Source organism: Pseudomyrmex gracilis, unplaced genomic scaffold (genome assembly GCF_002006095.1).
Source record: "Pseudomyrmex gracilis isolate BER0280 unplaced genomic scaffold, ASM200609v1 scaffold_83, whole genome shotgun sequence".
Lineage (NCBI taxonomy): Eukaryota > Metazoa > Arthropoda > Insecta > Hymenoptera > Formicidae > Pseudomyrmex > Pseudomyrmex gracilis.
The window spans coordinates 12874-35854 of NW_018020667.1; the positions used below are offsets into that span (position 1 = coordinate 12874).

Here is a 22981-nt window from a genome sequence, read left to right on the forward strand (position 1 = left end):
TTATATAAAAATTTGTGTAAAAATCTTGTGTAAAGAAAAGCAAAAATCTCATTTCGATATCAATTATTCGCTGAAAATATGAACGTAACAATATTTACTAAATAATTAGTTCCGTGATAAGAAGCTCGAGAAGGGGAATTGTTTATTGAAACTTTTGATTTTGTAACCATAGACACACTAGATTCAAATCGAGAAGAGAATCCTACCTACCGCGCATACGGAGAGAAAAGCGAGCGTAGTGGGGATAGCGTTGCGTGCGAAATTGGCGAGACGTCTGCTGACAACCAATGGCTGTGAAGTAAGGATTTTTCTGGTAAAGAAGATGCGCGAAACGGACGAGTTTTCGTTCGTTGAAATTCTCTTCTTTAATTGAATCGAGTGTAGAATGATGCAAATAACGCAAATAGCTCGCTCCACGAACGGCAACCGAGAAATAAAGATATAGAACGATGCTTCAAAACATTTGCGGTGAGGTTTTGACCGCACGTCGCATCATGGTTGTGATGCTAGTGTGCTCCGTACCTTCGCATGTAAACAATTTGAAATAATTGCTTGAAGAATTATTGAATTGAAAAGATGATAGACGCTACCGACAAGAAATTACTGTATAACACCGTACTATCGCAGACGTTTTCACCCGATGGAAATTATCTTTTGGCTGGCAATATTTATGGAGATGTTTCAGTATTTGAGTAAGTAATTATTTTAATGTATATAATGTTCTCCGTATTTTTTATATATACTTTCTTGTGTATATCATGTTAAAAATATTAATTACATTTACAATAAAGCAATTATTAATCACATTTACAATAAGCAATTATTATTTTATGACACACTATAATTACATTTTTTAATAAAATTATGTAATTTTAATACTAATTTATTCTTCTATTCAAATAATATATTTTGAAACAGTCTGGTTAAGACTTTAGGACCTAACAAAATAGAAGAAAATGAGTTGCAAGGACCTAATTATCGATTTGTTGCACATCTCGATCAGGAAGTCGCATGCATGGTCACTACGGATGATTTTCTTGTGACAGGAACACGTGGTGAAATATCAGGATGGGATTGGAAAATAATTACTTCTAGTAAAGCACCTAATTGTAAAGTTTCTTGGAACATACAAATACCTGCTAATAAGTAAGCATAATAATGGTTATATATGTAAATACATATAACCATACATCCGTTTTCAAAGTAAAATACTATATAAATTATTGTATGCGATAGAAATTTTTTCATTTTTAAAAATGTTATTGTATATTTATGTATAAATAGATAAATCATATATTTGTTGTTCTAGAGATAGTTACGATAAGCCAGATGTAAATTACATGGCATATTCAAAAGCAAATCATTTACTTTACGCTGGATGTGGGGATAACAATATATATATTATAAACTTGGAAGATGGAAAGATTGTACGAAGTATGCAGGGACATACAGATTACATACATTGTCTAGCAATAATGTAACTAATACTTTTATCTAGCAAGTTGCAAAACAAAATAAATATATTGATATTTTGAACATTTACATTGATTCTAAAATTTTCAGGGATAATCAGCTTGCATCTTGCAGCGAGGACGGTTCTGTGAGATTGTGGGATTTGCGCAAAAAGGAAAACACTAATATATTAACTCCACATTTGGTGGATAAAGTAGCCAGACCACGGTTGGGAAAATGGATTGGCGCTATCGATTTCACCGAGGATTGGTTGGTATGTAATAAGAACAGTAAAAATATCTAAACTTTCTGTAAATCACAGTTGCGCAAAATTTATTTTAAGATCTAATCGCAAAAACATTTAGCACTTTTGATTAAAACGAACAAGATAAAGAATTTGTGCGTGAAATTAGATATAATATAAATATACTTTATAATATTAAACACATAGTATATTATCAAAGAATAAATATGTTATTAACTAAGAAGTTGAAATTGAAGTACAAAATAGAAATAAATTTATTGTGTGTGATATAATGATTTTTTTTAATGATATTCTAACGTAATTATTTAGAATACATGTAATAAATTTCAGTTGTGCGGTGGCGGACCCAGCCTATCGCTGTGGCACATGCGAACGATGGAAGCGGCGACAGTTTTCGATTTGGCTGATCAGGGAATCTACGTGGCAGAGATTTACGAGGAACGCGTGATTGCCGGTGGTGCAGCAACTCACATTCATCACATGACGTATCAGGGCGAAGTCCTCGCCAAGGTACCCATCTCCAGCCTCACCGTGTACAGCGTAGTGCACCAGGAAACACCACATAAGATACTTAGCGCGGCTGGTTCCTCAAATTGCATTGACATCAGTACAAACTTCAATTATCGCGAGATGATGCTCAAATTTGCGTAATTTACTCTTATTAGAGGTATATAATCATGTATTTGTGCAAAAAGTAAGATATTGTAATTTACGGAAAAAGTTGCGTTTTTTTAAATATACAAACTTAAATATAATAAAAAAAACCTTAATTTTAAAAAATAAATATATTAATTTTAATAAGCTATATATATATATATATATATCTATATATGTTTTTATATATCATACTTCTTTTGTACAAATATACAAACGATATCGCGTAATATTTTTGCAGAGATATGTATTCGCTGGTTTTATAATATATCAACCCTCTCTTTAGGATGTTTTTCGTTGAAAAACTTCAATTTATGCGGCAAGACACACATTGTAAAAATAATATCGAGCAATAGTTCGAGCAATTCTGAATAAATCAAATTGATTGCGACTTGTAAAACAAATTATAACTTTTGAGAGATGTCGAACAGTATGCATCAGATTTATATAAATTAGTTTATATTACAAAAAAGCGAACTGACATCGCATCTCCTTGGAAAAACTATCAATATATTGTCTAATGAACTTTAGTCTGACAAGAAGCGGTCAAAGGAAGCCGTGGCCAGCGATAACCGCAGGAATAAATCCTTCTCTACCATCCCTGGAGCGTACCCAAAACCAGTCGCTCATATGGTCGCTTAGCAAGGCGACCACGTCGCCTTTGAAGACCGTCAGAGCATTAGCGGCGCGCGCTTCGTAATCGCTTCTGATTACCAGCAGTGTGTGCCGCGAACCTTTGATGCGTGCGTTTGCTGCAGCTCGCAGATACAATCGGTCGACGCTGCGTTCGCCGCACGCCGAAACCGCGTCTCTGGAACTCCGTCTGACTCTGCTACTGCGTCCGCGACTCGCTCCGCACTCTGATCTGGTGTCACGCAGCTTTTCCGTATCTGTCATGTTGCCTAAAGAGAGATGGGAAAAATGAAAAGTTAAAGGATTAACGAAGTATTTTAGTTATCTTTGAAATTCAGATCTCTTACTGCTAAAAAAGAATTTTTTCTTTCAGTTTTGTGAAAATCACAAAAGGAAACAGCGCTCACCAAGAGGTCGAGGAAAAACGTCGGTAGAGTCCTCCCAACAATGTCCTCGTGTCGGTTGCGGCAAAATTCCGAGAGGCAAACAGGCAGCGTAGCCAACGTAGCCTTCTTGGCCGTGAGGCGTTTGTACATACAACCACGTTTGGTTCTTGAACACGGCATTCACGACTGTACCTAGCGGAAGAGCCATTTCGTCCTGAGTACCACCTTGAGTCTGATATAATACCGACGGGAAAGATAGAACGACTGGAATGTTTGCCGGTCTCTCTATGGATGCCTAAAGTTGTGATTGTAAGTTGTACATTTTCTAATAATTTACATTGTTTTTTTTTTTTATTTCATATGTTTAGAAATTAAATTTTAAGACGCGTTCTACGTATTACTTCTTGTAAATAAAATCTCGCAAAGAGAACCGATATAACGTCACCTGAAAAATGTTGTGTACACACGTTGTAAAATACATCAATTATTAAAGTGCAAATAATGGCGCAAATATATTGTACTTAATCCTTCGCGGACAGATACAGGAGGAAGTCTTCCAGATCCATTCAAAAATTGCGCATCGGCGTTTGTAGTAAAAATTAGCGTTTTTAAAAACGTTTATATCTTCGAAGAAACTACTAGAGATTTCTTCCATTTGAGTTTTTTTTTTTTATCGACGCAGAATTGTTCAAATGTTTGATGTAAAAAAACAAAATTGAAAAAATATTGGAGTTTCAGAGACCCGTCTTGTCCGGTGGGTCTCACAAACCCAGTATGTCTGACTCATTTTTGAGATCTGTCCGCGAAGAGTATTAAATATAAAATACAAGTTGAGCACCTTTGTCAGGAACGCGTCAAGATCGGCAATCTCGTAGCCAAATCTATTGGGTAATCTGGGCTTGTGTGACCGTTTCGTTCGTCTATGCCGATGTTTGTCACGTCCGTTAGGTGTCGATGTCAATTCGCGAGACACGAGGGAAGGTTCGGAAACTGCTCTCTTTACTTTTTCCTTTTCTTTTGGATCCTTCAAGTCGGCGACTTCCTTATTGAAATATTTTTCCTGCGAACTATCCAATTGTCTCTCGTCGTCGATCTCTTTGCCGATAATCTACGAGAGAGATATTTAAAAGGAGCAAAGAAAGTACAAATTATCCAATTAAGGTTCTCATGACGTATTACCTTTTCCGTTTTTTCGATCTTCTCGAATTTGTGCAAGATCTTCTTCTCACGCTTCTCGATGCTGTCTTTGTTCTCGATATTCTCCTTAACGGCAACGTCCTTCTCCTTTGCGCTCTTCCGCGAGGATCTCTCTTTGTTGTCCCGTGACAAACCATCTCGATCGCTACTGATATCTGACAAAAAAAAAGCATTTGTTCTTATAAAAGAAAATAACTTTTCCAATTATAATATTTTTTTCTTAATAAAGCAAATCTTTCTCTTAACAACGTTAAAATAAAGTAAAAGGAAGAATAGCAAAAAGGAGAGAAATGAAAGTTTGCCTCCACTGTTGGTGCCCGAATAAGCGCCGTTAGATCCGGACTGCTGTTGACCACGTAGTACCCAAGTTAACGAAATCTTGGGGCGCAACAGGGTGCTCGGTCGTTGCCCCATGCTCGTCGATGTGGCGTATATCGAGGACGTCGGCACGGGCGTCGGTGATCTCGAACCACCCGTCACGACTTGCAACGGACAATCCGCCACCAAGTCCACCGTCTGCACCGAACGGCCATACTCCTGAAAAATGCATATTCTACTTGTCTTACGATTGAAATTTAATAACGGTAGCGTAGGGGACGTATCGTATCAGATTGAACATCTTAAAGCTGTGAGCCAGGATTATATATGCATTAACTATTCATAGGATGTACATATAACTTGTGTCGCGCGCTGTGTATCATCGCGCAACATTTATGTATTGGTATCGCGTCGCATCCTTGCATTTCTAGCACGTGGTTAGTCAATCGGAACGAAACTAAGTGAGACAGAGAGAGCAAAAGAGAGAAAGGAGGAAGCTAATACTCTCTTTATATCAACTTTTATAACTTTCAAGATGAAGAAATGCTGTCTTGTAAGAACTTATTTGTTTTTATAGAAGAGTAAATTATTTTATCCATAAATGATGCAAACCAAGCATCCTAGATGAATTTTTGATTTGAATTCGATTCATATTACGTGTACATTAAGTTACATGTTTAAATAAAAAACTAAAAAAATATATATATAAATATAAATTTTTTTCTTTAAACATGTAACTCTAAATACACATAATAATTAATATATTATATATATTATATATTACACACATAATAAATACATGTATAATATATATATTATAAATGTATATAAATATACATATAAAAATACATACATATATATATATATTGTACGAACACCTAGTCACATTGACCGAATAAATCTTCACTAAGTATTGAAATTTGTTATTAAATTTATTTATTTTTTTTAATACAATATATTTACATTTGCATTTAATTTGTACATATCTATTTCTCGCTCTATTAAATTTACAATTTAAGTATATAAAAAAAACTCGATTCTTGCTTGTCATCAAATCTTTTGTGTATGAGTTGCGATAATAATCGTAATTTGCGAAACAAAAAATAAAAATAAAAATCAAGTAAATTTTACACATTGTAAGTAATCAAATTTTATAAAATTCCGATAATGTAAATTCTGTCATATATATATTTTTAGATTGTTAACTGATACATTTTCATTAAACGATTATTTATATTGAAATAGATCACGCGCGTTTAATCGTTCGTTCCCATCGATAATATTATCTGAATTAGATAATACTACCTGAAATAGATAATATTATTTAATTCAGATAATATTATCGATACACATAATAAATGATTTACAACACACGCAGTCAACCCGCTCCCATTGACCTTTTCTGTTGTATCTCTTTGTAAAAATAGGTATTTTTCTGATTACAGCCGAGTTTTGGTGAACTGTCGCACGTATAAACGCCGATGATTCTCATCATCTCTGAAAGGATTACAAAAAGATCGTCATGTCTCTGTTCGCACTCACGGTGGGATTATTAATGCGTTTCATGGGCGTTCAATTAACCCGCGCGGCGAGTCGCCAGAATGAATTATTCGATAGGGCTCCCGCGGGGTCTTGACGCTCGTGCTTTACCCGCGCCGCGGAAATTTACGGTCGTCGCCCTCTCTTACGGGCGCGCGCAGATAAATGACGCGCAACGTGAAATTTACAAAAAACGGCTTGTGCGTCTTTTGCCGCCGTCTCGTAAAGTTTCGCGCGGCTAGTATAAAGACTAATTTGACAGGATGTATCGAAAGCTATGTATTTTGTCTCAAATAAAGTTCTTAAATACAACTGTATATATTTAAGATAAAGTATAGACGACGGATACATTTGCTATTCAAGAGTGTTGAAATGTGTAAGAGGTAAAAAATACACGCTCGTATCTCGTTCGTGAAAATAAAATGTGTGTATAGTTTTAAAATTTATGCGAGAGGATCACACGTTTCTACGTCTCGTGGTTCCACATGATGCGGTGAAGATTCTCTCCGGAATATTTAACCCCATTGACCCTGAATACATCCCTATCTCCTCTCTTTTTCTTTCTCTCTCTCAATCTCTCTCTCTCTCTCTCTCTCTCTCTCTCTCTCTCTCTCTCTCTNTCTCTCTCTCTCTCTCTCTCTCTCTCTCTCTCTCTCTCTCTCTTTCTCTCTCTTTTCAACGCGCCTCTTCTACCGAAACGTTCAAGAGTTCTTAGTCTTTATCTCCCTTTCGTTCCCTTTTTGTTCGACCTCCCTCTCGGTTCTTTTCATCGACCTTTGCCTGCCCTCCTTTCCTTCATCCCCTCTGCCGTCTCTCTTTTCACCGTTCTCCCTTCACATCTACTATGTTGCATTAATTATACGGCTCTCGAATTATCGTGCACGCCACCTTTTTTACCTTCTTCGTGAGAGATTCTCTCTTGATTTTTCTTCTGACGAATCGAAGGAATCGCCTATTTATTCCGAAGTGTCGCGAGCAGTTGAATTTTCTGTTTTTTTTTCTTTTTTTTTGTTTTTCTTCTCAATTATTTTCTTTCGCAAAGATTCGCAAAGATTCATCTTTCAAACATCGCGCTCGGTAACGATTATATATTGCAACGTAATTTTACAGCCGAAGACACATAAGTATATAATACACGTCTTCTTCTTTTTCCTAGTATTTTTATCTTGATTTACGATTGCCGACTTTTAAGTGCGCTTACGCAAAGTAATTTACGCAAAGCATTTTTTTATACACAGCCACGGCCAATCGTAAATCATAATAAAGAGCCTATCTATGCGCTTTCTCTTCTCTCTACCTCTGTATCCTGTATTTAACAACTATCTTCATCCGCGACGTACTTAATAGCCCTCGCCAAGATTTATCTCCCCCGGTTAAAGGACGCAACGATTCCGATATACTTAGAACAATTGCAAGAAGAATATCGAGAGAATTTTCGAACGCGAAATATATTATATTTAAAATCAATTTTTTTTTTAATCGCAAAAACGATTCCAACAACTTCGAGTTGTTTTTTTTGTAAAATCTAAAATCTGAAAAGAAATTCAAAAAGTGCGAGACCAGAGACAATGACCGATCGCGAAGTTCGTGTTTTTGTGGGAATCGCGTTTCGCGCGATCGGTTCGCGTCCTTGGGCGGGATGTGTTTTACGACTGCACCGCGAGGGAGAACGGGTCATCATCGCATCATGCGCCCATCCATCGGTTACGTTCGAGCCATTGAGACAGAGAGAAGAACAAACGGCCGGCGCGCGCGCGCGCGCGCGCTCGTTACATCGTCCGTTAAAAATACCGCCGACATAACTTCCCACGATTTTCTTTCTGTTTCTTTTCCACCCTCATCGCCGGGACGATGGTAAGGGGTGGCTGCGCTACACGTGGAAACGCGACCGGCTTCCGAGAAACGATGCAGTCTCCGTGCCGTACGGCGAAAGATGTATCTCGAGCGTGAAATCGGAGGGAGAATAAGGGAGAAGGGCGATGGGAAAGAGAATGCAGCTATTTGCATTCAGCGTGTTTTGCTTGAGAATGCAAACGGCGGAAGATGTTGAAGAAGCGAGAGGAAGAGATACGTTGCGCGAGACACGTCGAATAATATTTCAAGAAAAATCGGAGAAAAATTCAAGAAGAGAATTATGTAACGAAATTGTCGATAATTAGTACATGTGTGCGTGTGCGTGTGTGTGTGTGTAAAAAAGATACCTTATAGGAGATTCTATCATCATTCGGAAGACTCGGAGCAGCGGAATCTTCCTCCGATGTTGTCGCAGCTTCCGTTTCCGCCGGTTGACAGTCGACCTCGCTGCTCCAGGAGTGTCGCCTCTTTAAGTCCCCTGTACACCAGTAAAAAAAAAAAAAAAAAGAAATCTCTTAGATCTATTAGAAAAACAACAAGAAAGAAATACGCCAGATTTTCTTCTGATCTATCGAGACAAATTGTTTTGACGTGACGCACCTCGCGTGGCTGAGCCTCATGCTCTTTTCGAAACCGCGGATCTTATGAGAATATTTCGGGGCTTCGCACGCACGCGGGATAATGGAGAAGAGAATGAGTTGGCGGCTTAAATACAGTATTCAAGTCCCGTGACTTATGGGATTCGATCGGGCGCGGCGGCGGCGGCGGCGGCGGCGGCGGCATACCGGTGTGTAGGGCCCGTAGGAGGGACTTCAACCTACGAACTTGCTCGTTTACTCGCGCACCGACGGAATAACGCGATGGGGATGCGATGGGCCTTATTTTCTCCCATGAGAAGCGAGCGAGCGCAGCGCGAAAGATTTATCGGTCTCGCGCGATCCAAGTGTCGATTACATCGATCAAATCCGCGACCGAACAAGAATCCGACGAATAACGTTTACGGACGGGAATATTATCGCACACACACGAGTCTAACACACATCGCATTGCGTGCAATATCAAAGTAACATATAAATATTGATGCGTGTATCGAAGAATAACATTGAACCGCGAGATACTGTGAAATTTCTCTAATACCGTAGACGTTTGGTAGATTTATTTCAGGGGGAGAAGAAAATTTCAGATAAAAGATTTATATACTTCACGAGAGATCGTGAATAGATCACGAAACACCGCCGGGCATTTCTTTCGCGTTCTATAATGAACCCCTTGGCTTTCTCAAACATGACGCATGATCTATTCCATACGCCATAAGACCTCGTTATTCCGGAGCCGAGCGAGCTGTCGAGCGAGCTCTTATCGAGTTTCTTCCACGTGACGAGAGACACGAGAGCGATTCTTTCGCGTCTTTCGCGGACATCGTCTGACAGATGATGTCTGTATATATCGAGACCGAGAGAAAGAGAGACAGAGAGAGAGGGAAAGAGAGAGAGAGAGAAAAAAAAGTTATCGGGAACGAGAGGAACGAGAATTACCGGCTGCGCTACGTGACGGGTTTCCGCTTCTTTAGCTCGCCGATGATTGCGGAAGTTGATTAACATTTAGCCGCTAATCATCGCACGATTAAAACCGCATTATCATCCGTATTGCTCCGTGCTGTTTACTGATCACTTAATATCCTTAATGAAGACACTATCGATCGATGTCACACGTTTCGCATCACAAGACTCGCATTTCTGTCTTTCGATAATTTTATCCTTCATCTTTCACACGGATAGTATTTTTGTTTTTGCATTAATAGTTTTCTTTACGTGATGATATGATTTTTAATATTGTCTTCAAAGTTGGATTTTATTTTATTTTTTTTAATTTGATGTTTATTTTGTTTGTTTTTTTTATTATTTGATTTTGTTTTTTATTTTTTGATCTTTTCTTTTTTTTAAACACATCATCTCTGTAGAGAGGATTGTTAAACATTTGCAAAATCAAACAGTTATCCTTTTTTTTGTTTTTAGTCACACACAATCTGTCACGTGCAAAAACAGTGTGTGTTTCACATTAACATTAAAAATTTCATACAACACCATACCACTTTTCTATAAGGCACATCAGTGAATAAATTCTCACACTTTACACAACTAGCATACACTAAAAACGTTGATTTTTAATCTTTGCTTTTTCGATTTTTCTACAAATTCCCCTGGTTTTCTTGAAGACCTCAACAATTTTGCACTTGCACTGACTAGAGATTTATCTTTTTTTCAGACAGACGAGAACATAAACATTTAAAACAAAGCAACAAAATTAAGTTGAAAAAAAAAAAGAAAGATACACAACGCGGAGTCGCTTTTTCCTGCACTTATCATTGATCACCGGATACAGGTGGGGAGATTACAGGTGTGCTATAGGTTCACCCACAGGTGCAGCTCTGACTAGACTAAAGCGTGCTCGTTGCAGCGCGCGGAGTAGTACTCTAGGAAAGAAGAGATCCGAAGAGAGAGAAAACGGGATGAAGAGAACGAGTGTGAGAGAAGATAATACCCGGTGCCCCTCGATTGGCCCATCCTTCTCGCGAAAACGGCCCGGCCAATCGCCGTGACCGCGTAATTGTCGACTATCAGGCCTTGCAAAAACGACCCTGGCCGGGACGTCCAAGTCCCACGAAGTCGCCCCTTCGCGAGAGAGATCGAGACGTTCACCCGGTAAACACGCACTCCCTCGTGGAATATTTTCTTCTCGCCTCGATCAAGGAAAAATATCATTAAGTAACCGCTAGGAAGTAGATTGACGAAGAAGTTTTTGTCATTATCGCAATTGCAATGTTGCAATAAGAGATACTCCGCAAATAGCATCGCAGTTTTCAAATCAGTTTTTTTATATAATATTAGTTTTTATAAATAACACATACTTCGAAAAAATATGTTTATTAAGATATCTTATTTTATTTAATCTTTTAAATCGTTTATAATCTATTAATGTTTACTTTGTTTTATTTTATTTGATCTTATTAAATTTATATTTATTTTATTTGATCTTATTAAATTTTTATTATTAAAGGCGTGAAATGACTTAAACGATATATTATTGGATCATTGAGTATGAAACTTGACAAATATATACATGTGTATATATTTGTCCGAATATAACAAATAGATATGTAACAAATATATATATTTATAATATGTATATATTTGTTACACGTACATATATTTATCAAGTTCCATATTTAATGACCCGATAATTAAAAACGCAGCTCGCTAATATATTTGCATTAAAAAATTTCATTACATAAATTATAATCAAAGACGCTACTTACGTCTAAATCTCGTCTAATTCGCGCTTTTACAGTTAAAAAAGAAGAAATAGAAAGATGGAGCAAACAGTTTTGATTTACTATCTTTTATCTTGCGCCTGTACTAACATTTTGATTTTCGCGCGTTCGGATCTCATTCAAGCATATAAATTTATAATTTTGCGATTTTTGCGAGGTTTCTCCTGACGTCTCTCGTCACGCCTAAAAGAATAAACTTTCTCGCGAGAGAGGGAAGAAGGAAGAAGCTGGGTGGTTCGTGAGTGGCGAAGAGACGCGGCAGGGTGAAGGAGGAATCAAAGCGGAGGAGGGCCCAACGACCTCTGACCCTCCCTGGAAACCGTAAGGAGCCTGAGGATTGCGCGGCCGGGAAAGGGGGCTCGGGAATCCGGTCAGGGATTCACCCAGCCGAAATACTTGCGCATCGCCGCTGGCGCAATTACTCTCGGCGTGTCCCGACAAGCTATCCCGGCTTGCCGTACAAATTAATTCATCGCGAAAAGTGATCGCGAGTTGAGCAAAAGTCGTTCAAAGAGAGAGAGAGAGTTGGAAAAACATTTGTCGGAAGTTAAAAAAAAACACCGCGGGGCAACTGAAAGAAGTTTTCGATAACGCCACGGTTCGTTGGCGTTTTTATTTATCATCGCGGCGAAATTCTCCGACCGCGCGCGTGACTGATTATTATTAATACGCGATGCGCGTTTTATGATTTAATTGCGCCCGGACCTGAGGCGAGAGTGCGCGTACAATGATTCGGTGTGTGCCCGTTGATTTACGACTTCACACTACTTACAAGGTATATGTTACGGTGTTGCGTGTGTCGCTGTTACATCTCGACGATGTCTCGCAAATTTAACTTTTCAGCACACACACACACACACACACACACACACACACACACTCTCTCTCTCTCTCTCTCTCTCTCTCTTTCTCTCTCCACCAAAAATTTTTATAATAGCCGATCGAGAATTTGATCGTCATAATAAATTGCGATGATGTTCGATTCGAGAATGTAAAGCGCGCGAGTGGAATCTTTAGAAGAGATTGATATATCGAGGAATTTTCGAGGATGATGAAACAAAAGAAGATCAAAAAAGCAAAAGGGATCGAAAAGAAGAGGGAGCGGGGGCGGGGAGGAGGAATAGAGAGGGGGGAGGGCAGCATTGACCTGTGACCCGAGAGTTCTTACGCGAGTCTGATTCCTGAAATGTTGGCGCATACCCTGTAATCACGGTTGGTGCCTCAACCGGGCCCCTTCACTGATCCGTTTTATTTTCTCTCTCTTCCCCTTTCCTTCTCTTCCTTCTCTTCCTCATCTTCCTCCTTCTCCTCCTCCTCCTCCTTCTCCTCCTTCGTTCCTCTCCCCCACCTTCTTCGCGGACCACGCAGTGAATATCTATAATTTAAATCTCGCTCGAGCATAAGTGGCAGGAAATCATTGTAATTAATATGGCGTACATGCGCGTGCGTTCGTGTAAGTGCGCGAGGGGATATGCGGCGGCCCGCGCCGCCGGGATCCGATCGGAAGAGAGGACCGATTGAACGCGAGACGAAGAAAAGACAGAAGCTGCTCCGATGGTTTCCCCAAACTATCTCACATTGAATTCAAACATTTTTAAACAATAATTTCAATTTTAAAACTCCGAACCGAACACTAGCTTCGTTCAACTTGAAGAAAAAAAAAATTTATACGAGCAATTATTCCTAGTTCTTGGTAGAATTTGAGGAGAACGGAGCGACGAATCTCTCCGAAGTGTCACCGCACCAAATCGAACCAGGTCTCTCACGCGGTAGGAAAAACGGGAAATAATTTCGGTTATTTTTATCTTTTTTTTTCTTTTTTTTTCTTACGGTTTGCGAATCGCGTACCAACTGCTTTACGAGCAGCATAAATTACAGGGGGTACACGCAAGTGTGAGTGGGCGGAGAACCGCACGGTACCATACGACCGAGCGCCATAAATTTGATACATGTTCATTGTGGTTCGCATGAGAGACATGAACGCGATATATACCTTGCCGCGCGGTTCAATGGTCATCATCCCTTTTCTCCCTTCTCCCTCCCTTCATTCCTCTCTTTTTCTTAAAATCTTTTACTCTCCGCTCTTTGCGGTGCAAAATGCGTATTACAAAGAAGATTTTGCTCGAGATGTTTTTTTTTTTTTTTTGATGTTTTAAGAAAAAACCGAAGTAGATAATGAGAAGATCAAGCGTGAATTTGACTCTCGAAGCGGAGTGTTTGCAATACGAGACAATCCTATTTGTTCGAGGTTTGCGTCTCACTCGTGACAATCGTGAGCGCATCTTTATTTATTAAGGTCCTCGTTAAAGTGGCATCTCGCAAGTTGACAAAAACAAAAAGAAGGAAAAAAGACGATACCGCGCGTCATCCCAAGAAGAACAGTTTCTCGTTTTAGAGAAGACGAAAATGGAAGAAGAGAACAAAATCTCACGCGTGGAAGAGGAGATAAGAGACGGACCTTAATAGACCGATATACCCGCCTCCTCTTTACGTGATAATCCTGAAATTCTCTTCGCTTCGAGAATGCCGCGTGACACATTTTTTTATTACAACCTCGTACGCGTATTTGCTCGCGCGTTCTCTTTCTTTCCAATATTGGCGGAGATCGATTTAATTAATTATCGGAACAGAGTTAATTGACGCGAGCGACGCTAATCACCGACGAAATAATTAATGATGATCACGCCGCGCGAATCGATCACTCGGCTTCGCGAGAAAGTCCTGGTTTGAAAACGAGACGCATCTTCTTCTCAAACGAGAAGATGCCGAGAGGCGAGATGCATAATCGTCCACGTCGCGGGAATTCACGCATCTAATTAGCATGCTCATTAAGCGGCGCTGACATCTTTAGGAGACTCGACCGTGCTTGTACTTTCTCACTCGGTCTCCCGGCTTCAGTTCTGAGGTTCAGATTTTCTTCTTTACTCCGGTTTTTTTTCCCTCTCCCTCCCTCTCGTTTTACAGCGGAGTGATTAGTGGTATTGTAGTTCTCACGACTTTTTTTCCAAGCCGGGCGGCATAACGGGTCACCGAAAAAGGTTCTTGTTACGAGAGGAGTCGTAACCTACCGGTGTATCGGGCAATTTCCGACGTCGAAAATCCGCGCCGCCGGCCGCGGCGAGAAACAAAAAGAAGTTAATTCGCGACTTTAAAGCACAAGAAGGACGTTCCCGTTCCCACGTCTCTTCGGAACTTGAACTTTGATTTCGGCACGCGAACCCGCATCTGTTGATCTTTCCTCTTCGGAAATCAGAGCCCGTCATCTCACAGCGAAAATTTCCGATTTCCCGCCATTCGATTGTGAGAATAAAAAAAAAAAAAAAAGAGTAAAAAATATTCAAAATTGTGATTTAAATTCCAAATCGATAAAGATCGGAGTTAAAAACACACACTACACGTGCAAGACAAAAAAGTAAAAAAAATTAATAAAATGTTTTCTTAAAATGTCGCGTACGCAAAAAAAACCAAAGTTATTGACTTAATATGATTATACTTCGACGTACGGATTACACTTTGACTTGTTTCTTTATAGACGTGTTTGCGGCGCGATATACATATGTATTCGCAAAATGAAACAAGTAAGAGACATCGCAACGAAGAAGAAGAGGAAGACCTATAATGAACCATGAAGACTTTTACGCCGTAACTTTTGATTTACAACGGTTCTGTGACCGGTCTTAATAGAGGAACTGCCAATCCGCGTGAAAAGCTCGTCGAATTTCTTTTTAATGCAAAAAAAAACAAGATTTTCTGGTTTGTCTGTGTTTTACAGAAATTGCAGATGATAATAATATTGCAACAGTAAACACGCAAGTCGGATCCGTTGGAGAGTCGCTTTTTTGTTGGTAATTATCGCGCTCATTCTCTGATATTGCATATTATCGGAATATTCATCGCGACACCAATTTAAACGCAATATGTAAATAGTGTTTTTTTTTTTTTTTTCGGAACACTCACCATATGGAGTTTGTCTGCAGAGTCTGGCAAACATTATCTAGTTTGTGAAATAACGTCTTCCTGGAAACAAAGAGTCGTATCATGTTTCATGAAATATATATATAATTTTTTTTTATATAATTTTTATATAATTTAGCACGATTGTAACAAAATTCCAATATAATTTTGTGTATACATTTTAAATAATGGTTTTGAGATGCAATTACTAATATAATTTAGATATATTAAACTTCTCCTGTTTTTTATAACTAGTTTTTTAGAAATTTTGGCGCACTGTGTTTTATGTGCCAAGTTTATTTCACGTCAAACTTTAGAATTAAAATAATTTTAAACACTCTTGAAAATTTAAATTATGTGTATTTATAAGACAATATTAAAATAAAAAGAGAGAGAGAGAGAGAGAGAGAGAGAGAGTGTTGCATATTCAAAATAACTTTCAAGGTTTCACCTTGGAACGTATGAGTTTCACGTTAAATAAAAATTAAATTAACGAAGAACTAAAGATAAAATTAATTAAGCTGAAATTTCCCTCAATTCCTAAGTTAATAAAATTGCATGTAATATTGAACTATCGGTCTGCTTGCGAAGAGTAAAGGCTACCATACCGCCCGTGTTTATAATGAGTAAAACGCCTACGGCAGTCGAGGATCGTTAATTAGTATCGCTAATTAAGCGGGACACGGCAAAATACCGCAGATTTTCGATATGTCTCTTTCCGCTTCTCTCGTTTGCTCGCTCGCGCTCCTCGTTCGTTCTTTCTCGCTTTATTCTATTTATAGCGCATGCACACAACAGATTAATACCGGAGATATTAAGCTCCGGGTTGCCGATAGCTTATGCAAATGCGGTTTCAACGTTTTACAACGTCTAATTAAGCACATTAGCGTACTTCAGCGAGGACTTAATAAAACCCGGTGTATTCCGTTTCCGCATTTTAATCGACCGACTGGGAACTTCGCGGGCGCGTATACACATTATTCGGAGGTGAATTTCGGCAATCTCTCGGTTTTATTTGCGTATATATTGCGTAGTTTCTTTGCCCGTTTCGAAAAATTAAAGATTCCATAACGCTATATTTGTTGTTGCTGTTCACGGAATTAATCCTGAAAAAAAAAAAAAAAAAAAANAAAAAGCGCAGAGGCCGCATTTTCTTCCGCGCGCATAATACGAAGGAATGAGAAAACTCCGCTCCGCAAAAATTATTCCCCCAATGAAGTTTTTAACAAATATATTACAATCTTCATCGGTAGTAAATCTGTCAGTTCAACTTCGAGCACGTTTTGCGCGCAAAAAAAAAAAAAAACTACTTAGATAAATTATGGGGGAATGACAGAGGTTTCATCGTCTCGACGCGGCAAACACCGAAATCCGGACGCCACTTTGCAACCGCTTCGTTAGCCGCTTTTGTAGAAACCGAAAACTTATCTCACGCGGAATGAAAAAGTAAACACCCGAAGATTTACTCTTTGGATGGGAAAAAAAATCCCGTTAATGAGATGTATCCTCGTACGTGTTCTTGATACGGTACACATTCTCAGAAACTGAACGGTTATCACTCGGATAACCAAAGTCTCTCATGCGGGGACAAAAAAAAAAAAAAAAAAAAAAAACAGGATCGAAAATGTCCTCGATAAAGTACAAAAGAAGGCATATGTTTCGCTACTACCGTATCGTTGCGGCTAAAGGACGCGCTTTAACGGGAATACCGGATGTTGCATGGAGGATCCGTAAGGCTGTCAACGGCGACCTTGATTTTTCACGACGTTAATACGCCAATGATTATACAGGTTGGACCACTTTGCGCACAGTGTGACCCACTTTGTCTCTCCGGGGAACGGAGAGCCGCGCCGCGCCGCGCTCTCTTAACGCGGAGAACGCTTATAAACGCATAAAGAGGATGCATTTTCTGCGCCACACCACATCGTCGCGTTGTCTCAATAACATATCCCGGTTTCGAATAGCGACAAACGCGCAAAGAGAAAGTTTCATCCCTGATCTGAGAAACAAATAAAACTTTTTGACGGTCATTGAGAGCCTTACGTTGGACGTTCGTTGCAAAATATATATATACATACATATATATATATATATATATATATATACATACATATATATATATATATATGGTTAAATTATTAGAGTCAAAACTCTTCATTAATTGTTATGATTTACGCCGGTGGAAGGAAGCGTTATTCTGAGAGTTCTTGATATACGAATTTTGCGAGACAAAACACACCTAGTGCTTCGGTGGCCAAATTGGGAAAGCGATCGCACGGAAAGCGAGAGATTCCAGGCCTCGATTCCTGGCCTAGACTTTTTTCGTAACATTTTAAAATTAGATAAGGAAGTATACGGGTATTTATCATATACGAGATGCAAATATATAGCATTCTATATGTAGTTACGAATTTCAATTTTATAATTCAAAATTCACGTATATTTATACAAAACAAAAAAAAATATATATATATATTTATTTATTTCACAACAAACATGCAACATAAGGCTCTCAATGACCGTCAAATTATTGTTAGTTTTAAATTTCTAGAACCGAAACTCTTCATTAATTGTTATAAACAGAACGCTTTTGCGTTTTGAAGACAGGTCTGTGCGAAGCAGTCTATAACTTTTTACATATGTTTATATTATATATATATTTATAATTTTTTATATTAGGTATATGTTTATAACTTTTTACATGTATTTATATTAGCTGTATTTATATTAGGTTTTTTTAATTTATTTTATTAGGTTTTTTTTTATTTTGCACATATTTATATTATTTATGTTATATTATCATATATTTATATTTTTAAGTTATTTAATTTTTACATATTTATATTACCCTTAGGTGTTTTTTATTTTGCGTGTACACACACAATTTTCGAAACTGCGCAGAACCCCGAGAACAACGCGACTAACCGAATAAATATTAATCTCTTATTTGAAACACAGCGATATGCATCTCTTCTTGTGTTCTCTTACGCTGAATACCGGGTGGTCAGGGGGGAAAGAGGCGAACGAAATCCCGTCTCATAGAATTCCCTTTCTTTCTGGTCATTTTCCATAAGCGAGGCTCGCCGTCGCTCACATGTAACTTGATAAACAAGTTTACTCGGAGGAAGTCAGCGTCTTATATCCAGCGCTTACACTGGGTGTTCCGAGCATAGATCCGCGATATAATGCTAATTACCGAACGTGCGTGTAATACGCGAAACAAAGTGCGCGCCCCGACGCGATCGGATTCGATTCGCGAAGTAACATTGTTGTATTTGGCGATCGTTAATCATTTCTCTCACGCCTGTGCAATTAAAAATATTAATTTCGATGCGCTCGCGCGCGCGCGCGCGTATGTACCGTACGCGGGCCGGATACGGTGGGTAAAATCGATTTCGGTGATCGATCGCGCGAACTCTCTCGCGCTAATAATTCGAGCTTCGGCTGATTTACGAGCGGACACAATATGTTACCCGCTTCTCTTCGCATACATTCTTTCTCTCTCTCTCTCTCTCGCTCTCTCTCTCTCTCTCTCTCTTTCGCGCTGGTAACTCGTGCGTGCACACATTCGCCTTTTGCATCTGCAGAAAAATAAATGCCCCAGCTATCCGAGTGCGCATCCATCTTCATTTGACAATCCCGATCCGGGTATCGCAGACGTTTTCGCCAGCAAGAATTTGCGCGGCAAGTTGGCTTATTTTATTTTTGCCCCCTTTCAAGAAGACTCGCGAGAAAGATGAATGATTTTAAATATAAAAAAAATTTGATGTTAATGATACCAAGTAGGAAGTTAAAAAGTTTCTTTTCTCTCTCTCTCTCTCTCTCTCTTTCTGCTGTATTTGAAAAGTCACAGAATAAATATATATAATTGTATTTTTATTCGGTAATATTTTAAATATTTTAATCTGCAATATTTTTTGCATATTGCGAAAGTTTCTTATTTATATAGTGTAAATTTTTATATTTAATATATATGATAACGAAGAAGAAATGCTAATGTTGAAGAATCACAATGGAATACAAAACCAGAAAGTTACAGGACTGTCATTGTTGAAAAAAAACATTCAGAAAACACAACAATAAATTTAATAAAAACTTTGAAAGTCTTTCTCTAATTTATCTTCATCAAGTCTACTTTTGTGTTTTCTAAATAATTTTTTTTTTCCAATGATGACAGTCCGCAAATTTCTGGCTTTATATTCCATCGTGCTTCTTCAACATTAGCATTATAGGTTTATAAATGATTTACGTCAAAGAAATGATTGTTTATACCGTAAATTAGGTATGTGCTTATATAAGCACTTCCTAAGCCGATTTGGATGACCGATTTGATTCCGCTTTCCAATCGATAAACTCGATTGAAAGAAATCGGCCCGGAAAAATCCGAAAGTATGGATATTTGGCACTTCCTTGCTCGCAGTTCCTGCACTCAGGCCGCGAGATCACTGGAGCGTACTCTTCTCTCTGGTCAACTTACATTTCTTTGTTGCGTAGTTTTCACAATTTTAAGTTCTATGAAACATTATAATAAGGTTCTATTTTTTCTTTGTGATTGTGATTAAACAAAGAAAAAAACAAATAAGATATATATACGCCCGAAAATTTAACATAAAAATTTAATTTAATTTAAATATCACTTAAAATTGAAATAACTTTTGACGCTACTATATTTACTTACTTGTGTACCACCCGTTGCGACCAGCGACGTCGCCGTTCATAGTTCCACACACGATGTGTACGCGCGAAGAGACGTGCAATTTCGCGAACACTGCTCTCGAGATGTGCTATACACACGGTGCGCGATAAAAATTGCAAGAGGCAATTGCTCCCGAGAAACTTAATCAGAATCCTTCGTCGCGAACAAATTGGTCACTGTGTAGCTGAGGTAGCATCGTCTTCCTTGCTACACTATTTTCTTTTCTCTCATTATTATAAGCTCTTTTCACGCTGATTTCTCGAGAATGTAAATTTTCAGTCGCGTTCTTGATATCTCCTCTTATCTGGCTTTTTTTTTTTTTTTTTTTTTTTATTTCTGATTGTTTTCTTTTTGCGAAACCTACCTATGCTCTTTTACACCGCACGACGACTGGTCATCGGCCTAGAGTTTGCGGTTTAAAGCGAGTTCCGCATCGTTGGAAACTGCGGTATATATCTGGTATTATATATGAAAAATTCTCAACCTCACCTCTCTCTTGCTCGTTTGAAATTTGCGGAGAAGAAAAAGAGAGAGAAATATATAATACAAAATTATATTCAATATACTTTTGATAATTCCAATTTATTTTTAGATAAATATTTACTTGTTATTCGTTTCACACGCACACACACACACACACACAATATAGCGAAATTCTTCTTTTCTGTAAATGAATCTTCTTTAATTTTATCTTTCTCTTCTTTAATAATTCATTTTTTCTTCGATAACACGACTTACTGTTTCCTTCTTTTAATTATCAAAGATTCTCTTGTGTTCTTTCTCTTCGGTAATCGAGAGTCCGTCTATAATTTTCCGTTTCAACGATCTAATTTCTTCACGTCTAAAATTAACTTCTCTCCTCCTGCTCAATAACTTTTCTGTTTTCCCGTGACAGAGTCGTTTTTATAAATAAATAAATTTTTTTTAATGCGCACTTATTCCTCTGCAAAAATATTCAAAACGTATGACCTGGTTGTCGATCGCGCGCCAAAACATCAATCGTCGCGACGCGTCAATCAAAATCGCGACTCTCTACGTAAATTTCCTAGCGCTCGCGTGTTAACGCCGACGTGATTCTACTGCCGAGGCGAGGTCCGCTAATCGCCTCTCTCCTCGACGACGAGAAAGAGAATCCTCTTCTTGTCCCGCGTCCTCGTTTGTCCACTGTAGAAATCACTGTTAAATATCGCTTGTTTTACCCCAATCGGTGAAACTTCGCGAGAAGCGAACTTAGCTGATCTGAATATGGCGTAGCTGTGCGCGAAAATCTCAACGATAGGACACATCCAGCTCTAAATACACTATCAGTAATCGTCCGTCTAATTAAAAAAAATCAAATCTGAAGTGTGTCTATCGGTATTTACATAGAAATATTTTTGTATTAAAAATCTCTTGAATCTTTAAGTTTAAATTTTAGAGACAAAAGGAAAGAGAAAGAAAGAAAGAGAGAGAGACTCGCAGAATAAGGAAACACTTTTACTTGTTTAATTAATTTAAAAAACAATTTGTCGCAAGTAATATTGTAAAATTTAAACAATTTTGAATAAATATAAATAAATTAATATATAATGGAAGATATAAATATAGATAAAAAACAAATGAATAACCGATTTAAAAAACTTAAATTTAAAAAACTCGGAAGAAGAAATGATTAAAAGATGCAAAATTGTTTTTACTTGGACTATTATTTTTACAAACTCGCGTAATCGAAAAATAATGACATTTCGATTTCAATGCAAAAAGGAGAAACCTCGTTTCTTCACGCAAAACAATTAACTAATGCTTCCCGCGATTTTATCAAATCAATATATCATCCATCCTTCTTTCGGCATTATCATTATCATCGAAAACGTCTCACTCTTCATTGAAGTCTCGAAACTCACATCTCAGCTACGAGAGAAAACTATTTTTTTTTGTTTTGTTTTGTTTTTATTCACTCAACAAATCCATTCAATTCAATTTTGTCCGTGTCATTTCTACATCGACGTCCGCGCGCTCACTACGTTCAGAGCCCTTTAGTCAAACATAAACTTCGGAGATCTTTGGAATACCGATATTTGCGTTACCCACGTCATCACGTCGTATCTCGAGAGACGGTCTGAAACTTCGGATTTCTTGTTTTTTACGTTCCCTCAAATGAAAATCTAATATGTCAGTGCGTTCTCCGGGGATCTGATATCCCGAGGATAATTCGCGTTATCATCGAGCGACCTAAACGAGACTACTTAGAGTTCACGTAGAGTTGAGTGCGGGCGTAATAAGAGACTGCCCGCTCACGGCAGTAGCCGTGGTTCGTGCCCGCGAGCGGAGCCCGTAACACAGGTAACAGGCAGGGTGAGGTGACTCCTCTCAACTCCTCTCTCCTCTCCCACATACCCAGAAGGCTCCGAACATAGCGTACACCTCTCGGTAAAACTCGGATCACACATCGTGAGGCTGTATTGGTGGGTCGTGTACGCGTACGCATAGACTATCTCACACCCAGAGACGAGCTGCATAATGCGCATAATGTACATGCGAAAAAAAAATGAACCAATCGCGCGTCTCGTATTTAATAAAAAAAAAAAATAAAAAAAAAAAAAATGTCAACAATATGGCGTCCTTCGCACAGGACACTTCATTGGTTCGTTTTCCATCTACTTTTATAATTGTAATAGTTTAGTTATATCTTATGCAAAAATTTATTTATAATGCAAATATAG

The 22981-nt window shown here is 38.3% G+C and overlaps 2 protein-coding genes across 12 annotated transcripts; one reads left to right on the plus strand and one right to left on the minus strand.

Annotated features, from left to right (window-relative positions):
• The first annotated feature begins 235 nt into the window (after window positions 1-235).
• LOC109855209 (THO complex subunit 6 homolog) lies at window positions 236-2514 on the plus strand. 2 transcript variants are annotated; one of them, XM_020429154.1, is made up of 5 exons: window positions 236-692; window positions 1047-1146; window positions 1310-1477; window positions 1564-1726; window positions 2048-2514. In XM_020429154.1, the coding sequence occupies exons 1-5, from the start codon at window positions 641-643 to the stop codon at window positions 2366-2368; spliced, it is 804 nt and encodes a 267-aa protein (XP_020284743.1). In that variant the 5' UTR covers window positions 236-640; the 3' UTR covers window positions 2369-2514. The 2 variants fall into 2 exon arrangements, with proteins under 2 accessions (XP_020284743.1, XP_020284742.1); XM_020429153.1 differs by having other exon boundaries at window positions 246-692; window positions 919-1146.
• Window positions 2515-22860, minus strand: LOC109855207. Of its 10 annotated transcripts, XM_020429142.1 has the most exons (11): window positions 21956-22860; window positions 21018-21598; window positions 20262-20735; window positions 19856-20095; window positions 15587-15646; window positions 8646-8776; window positions 4890-5124; window positions 4570-4742; window positions 4229-4498; window positions 3412-3685; window positions 2515-3273 (listed from the first exon to the last, which is right to left on the minus strand). In XM_020429142.1, exons 5-11 carry the CDS (start codon window positions 15618-15620, stop codon window positions 2918-2920), a joined length of 1473 nt encoding a protein of 490 aa, XP_020284731.1. In that variant the 5' UTR covers window positions 15621-15646; window positions 19856-20095; window positions 20262-20735; window positions 21018-21598; window positions 21956-22860; the 3' UTR covers window positions 2515-2917. The 10 variants fall into 10 exon arrangements, with proteins under 10 accessions (XP_020284731.1, XP_020284738.1, XP_020284733.1 ...); XM_020429149.1 differs by lacking the exon at window positions 19856-20095 and having other exon boundaries at window positions 21018-21443; window positions 22350-22860; XM_020429144.1 differs by lacking the exon at window positions 19856-20095 and having other exon boundaries at window positions 21018-21455; window positions 22138-22860.
• Window positions 22861-22981: the final 121 nt, after the last annotated feature.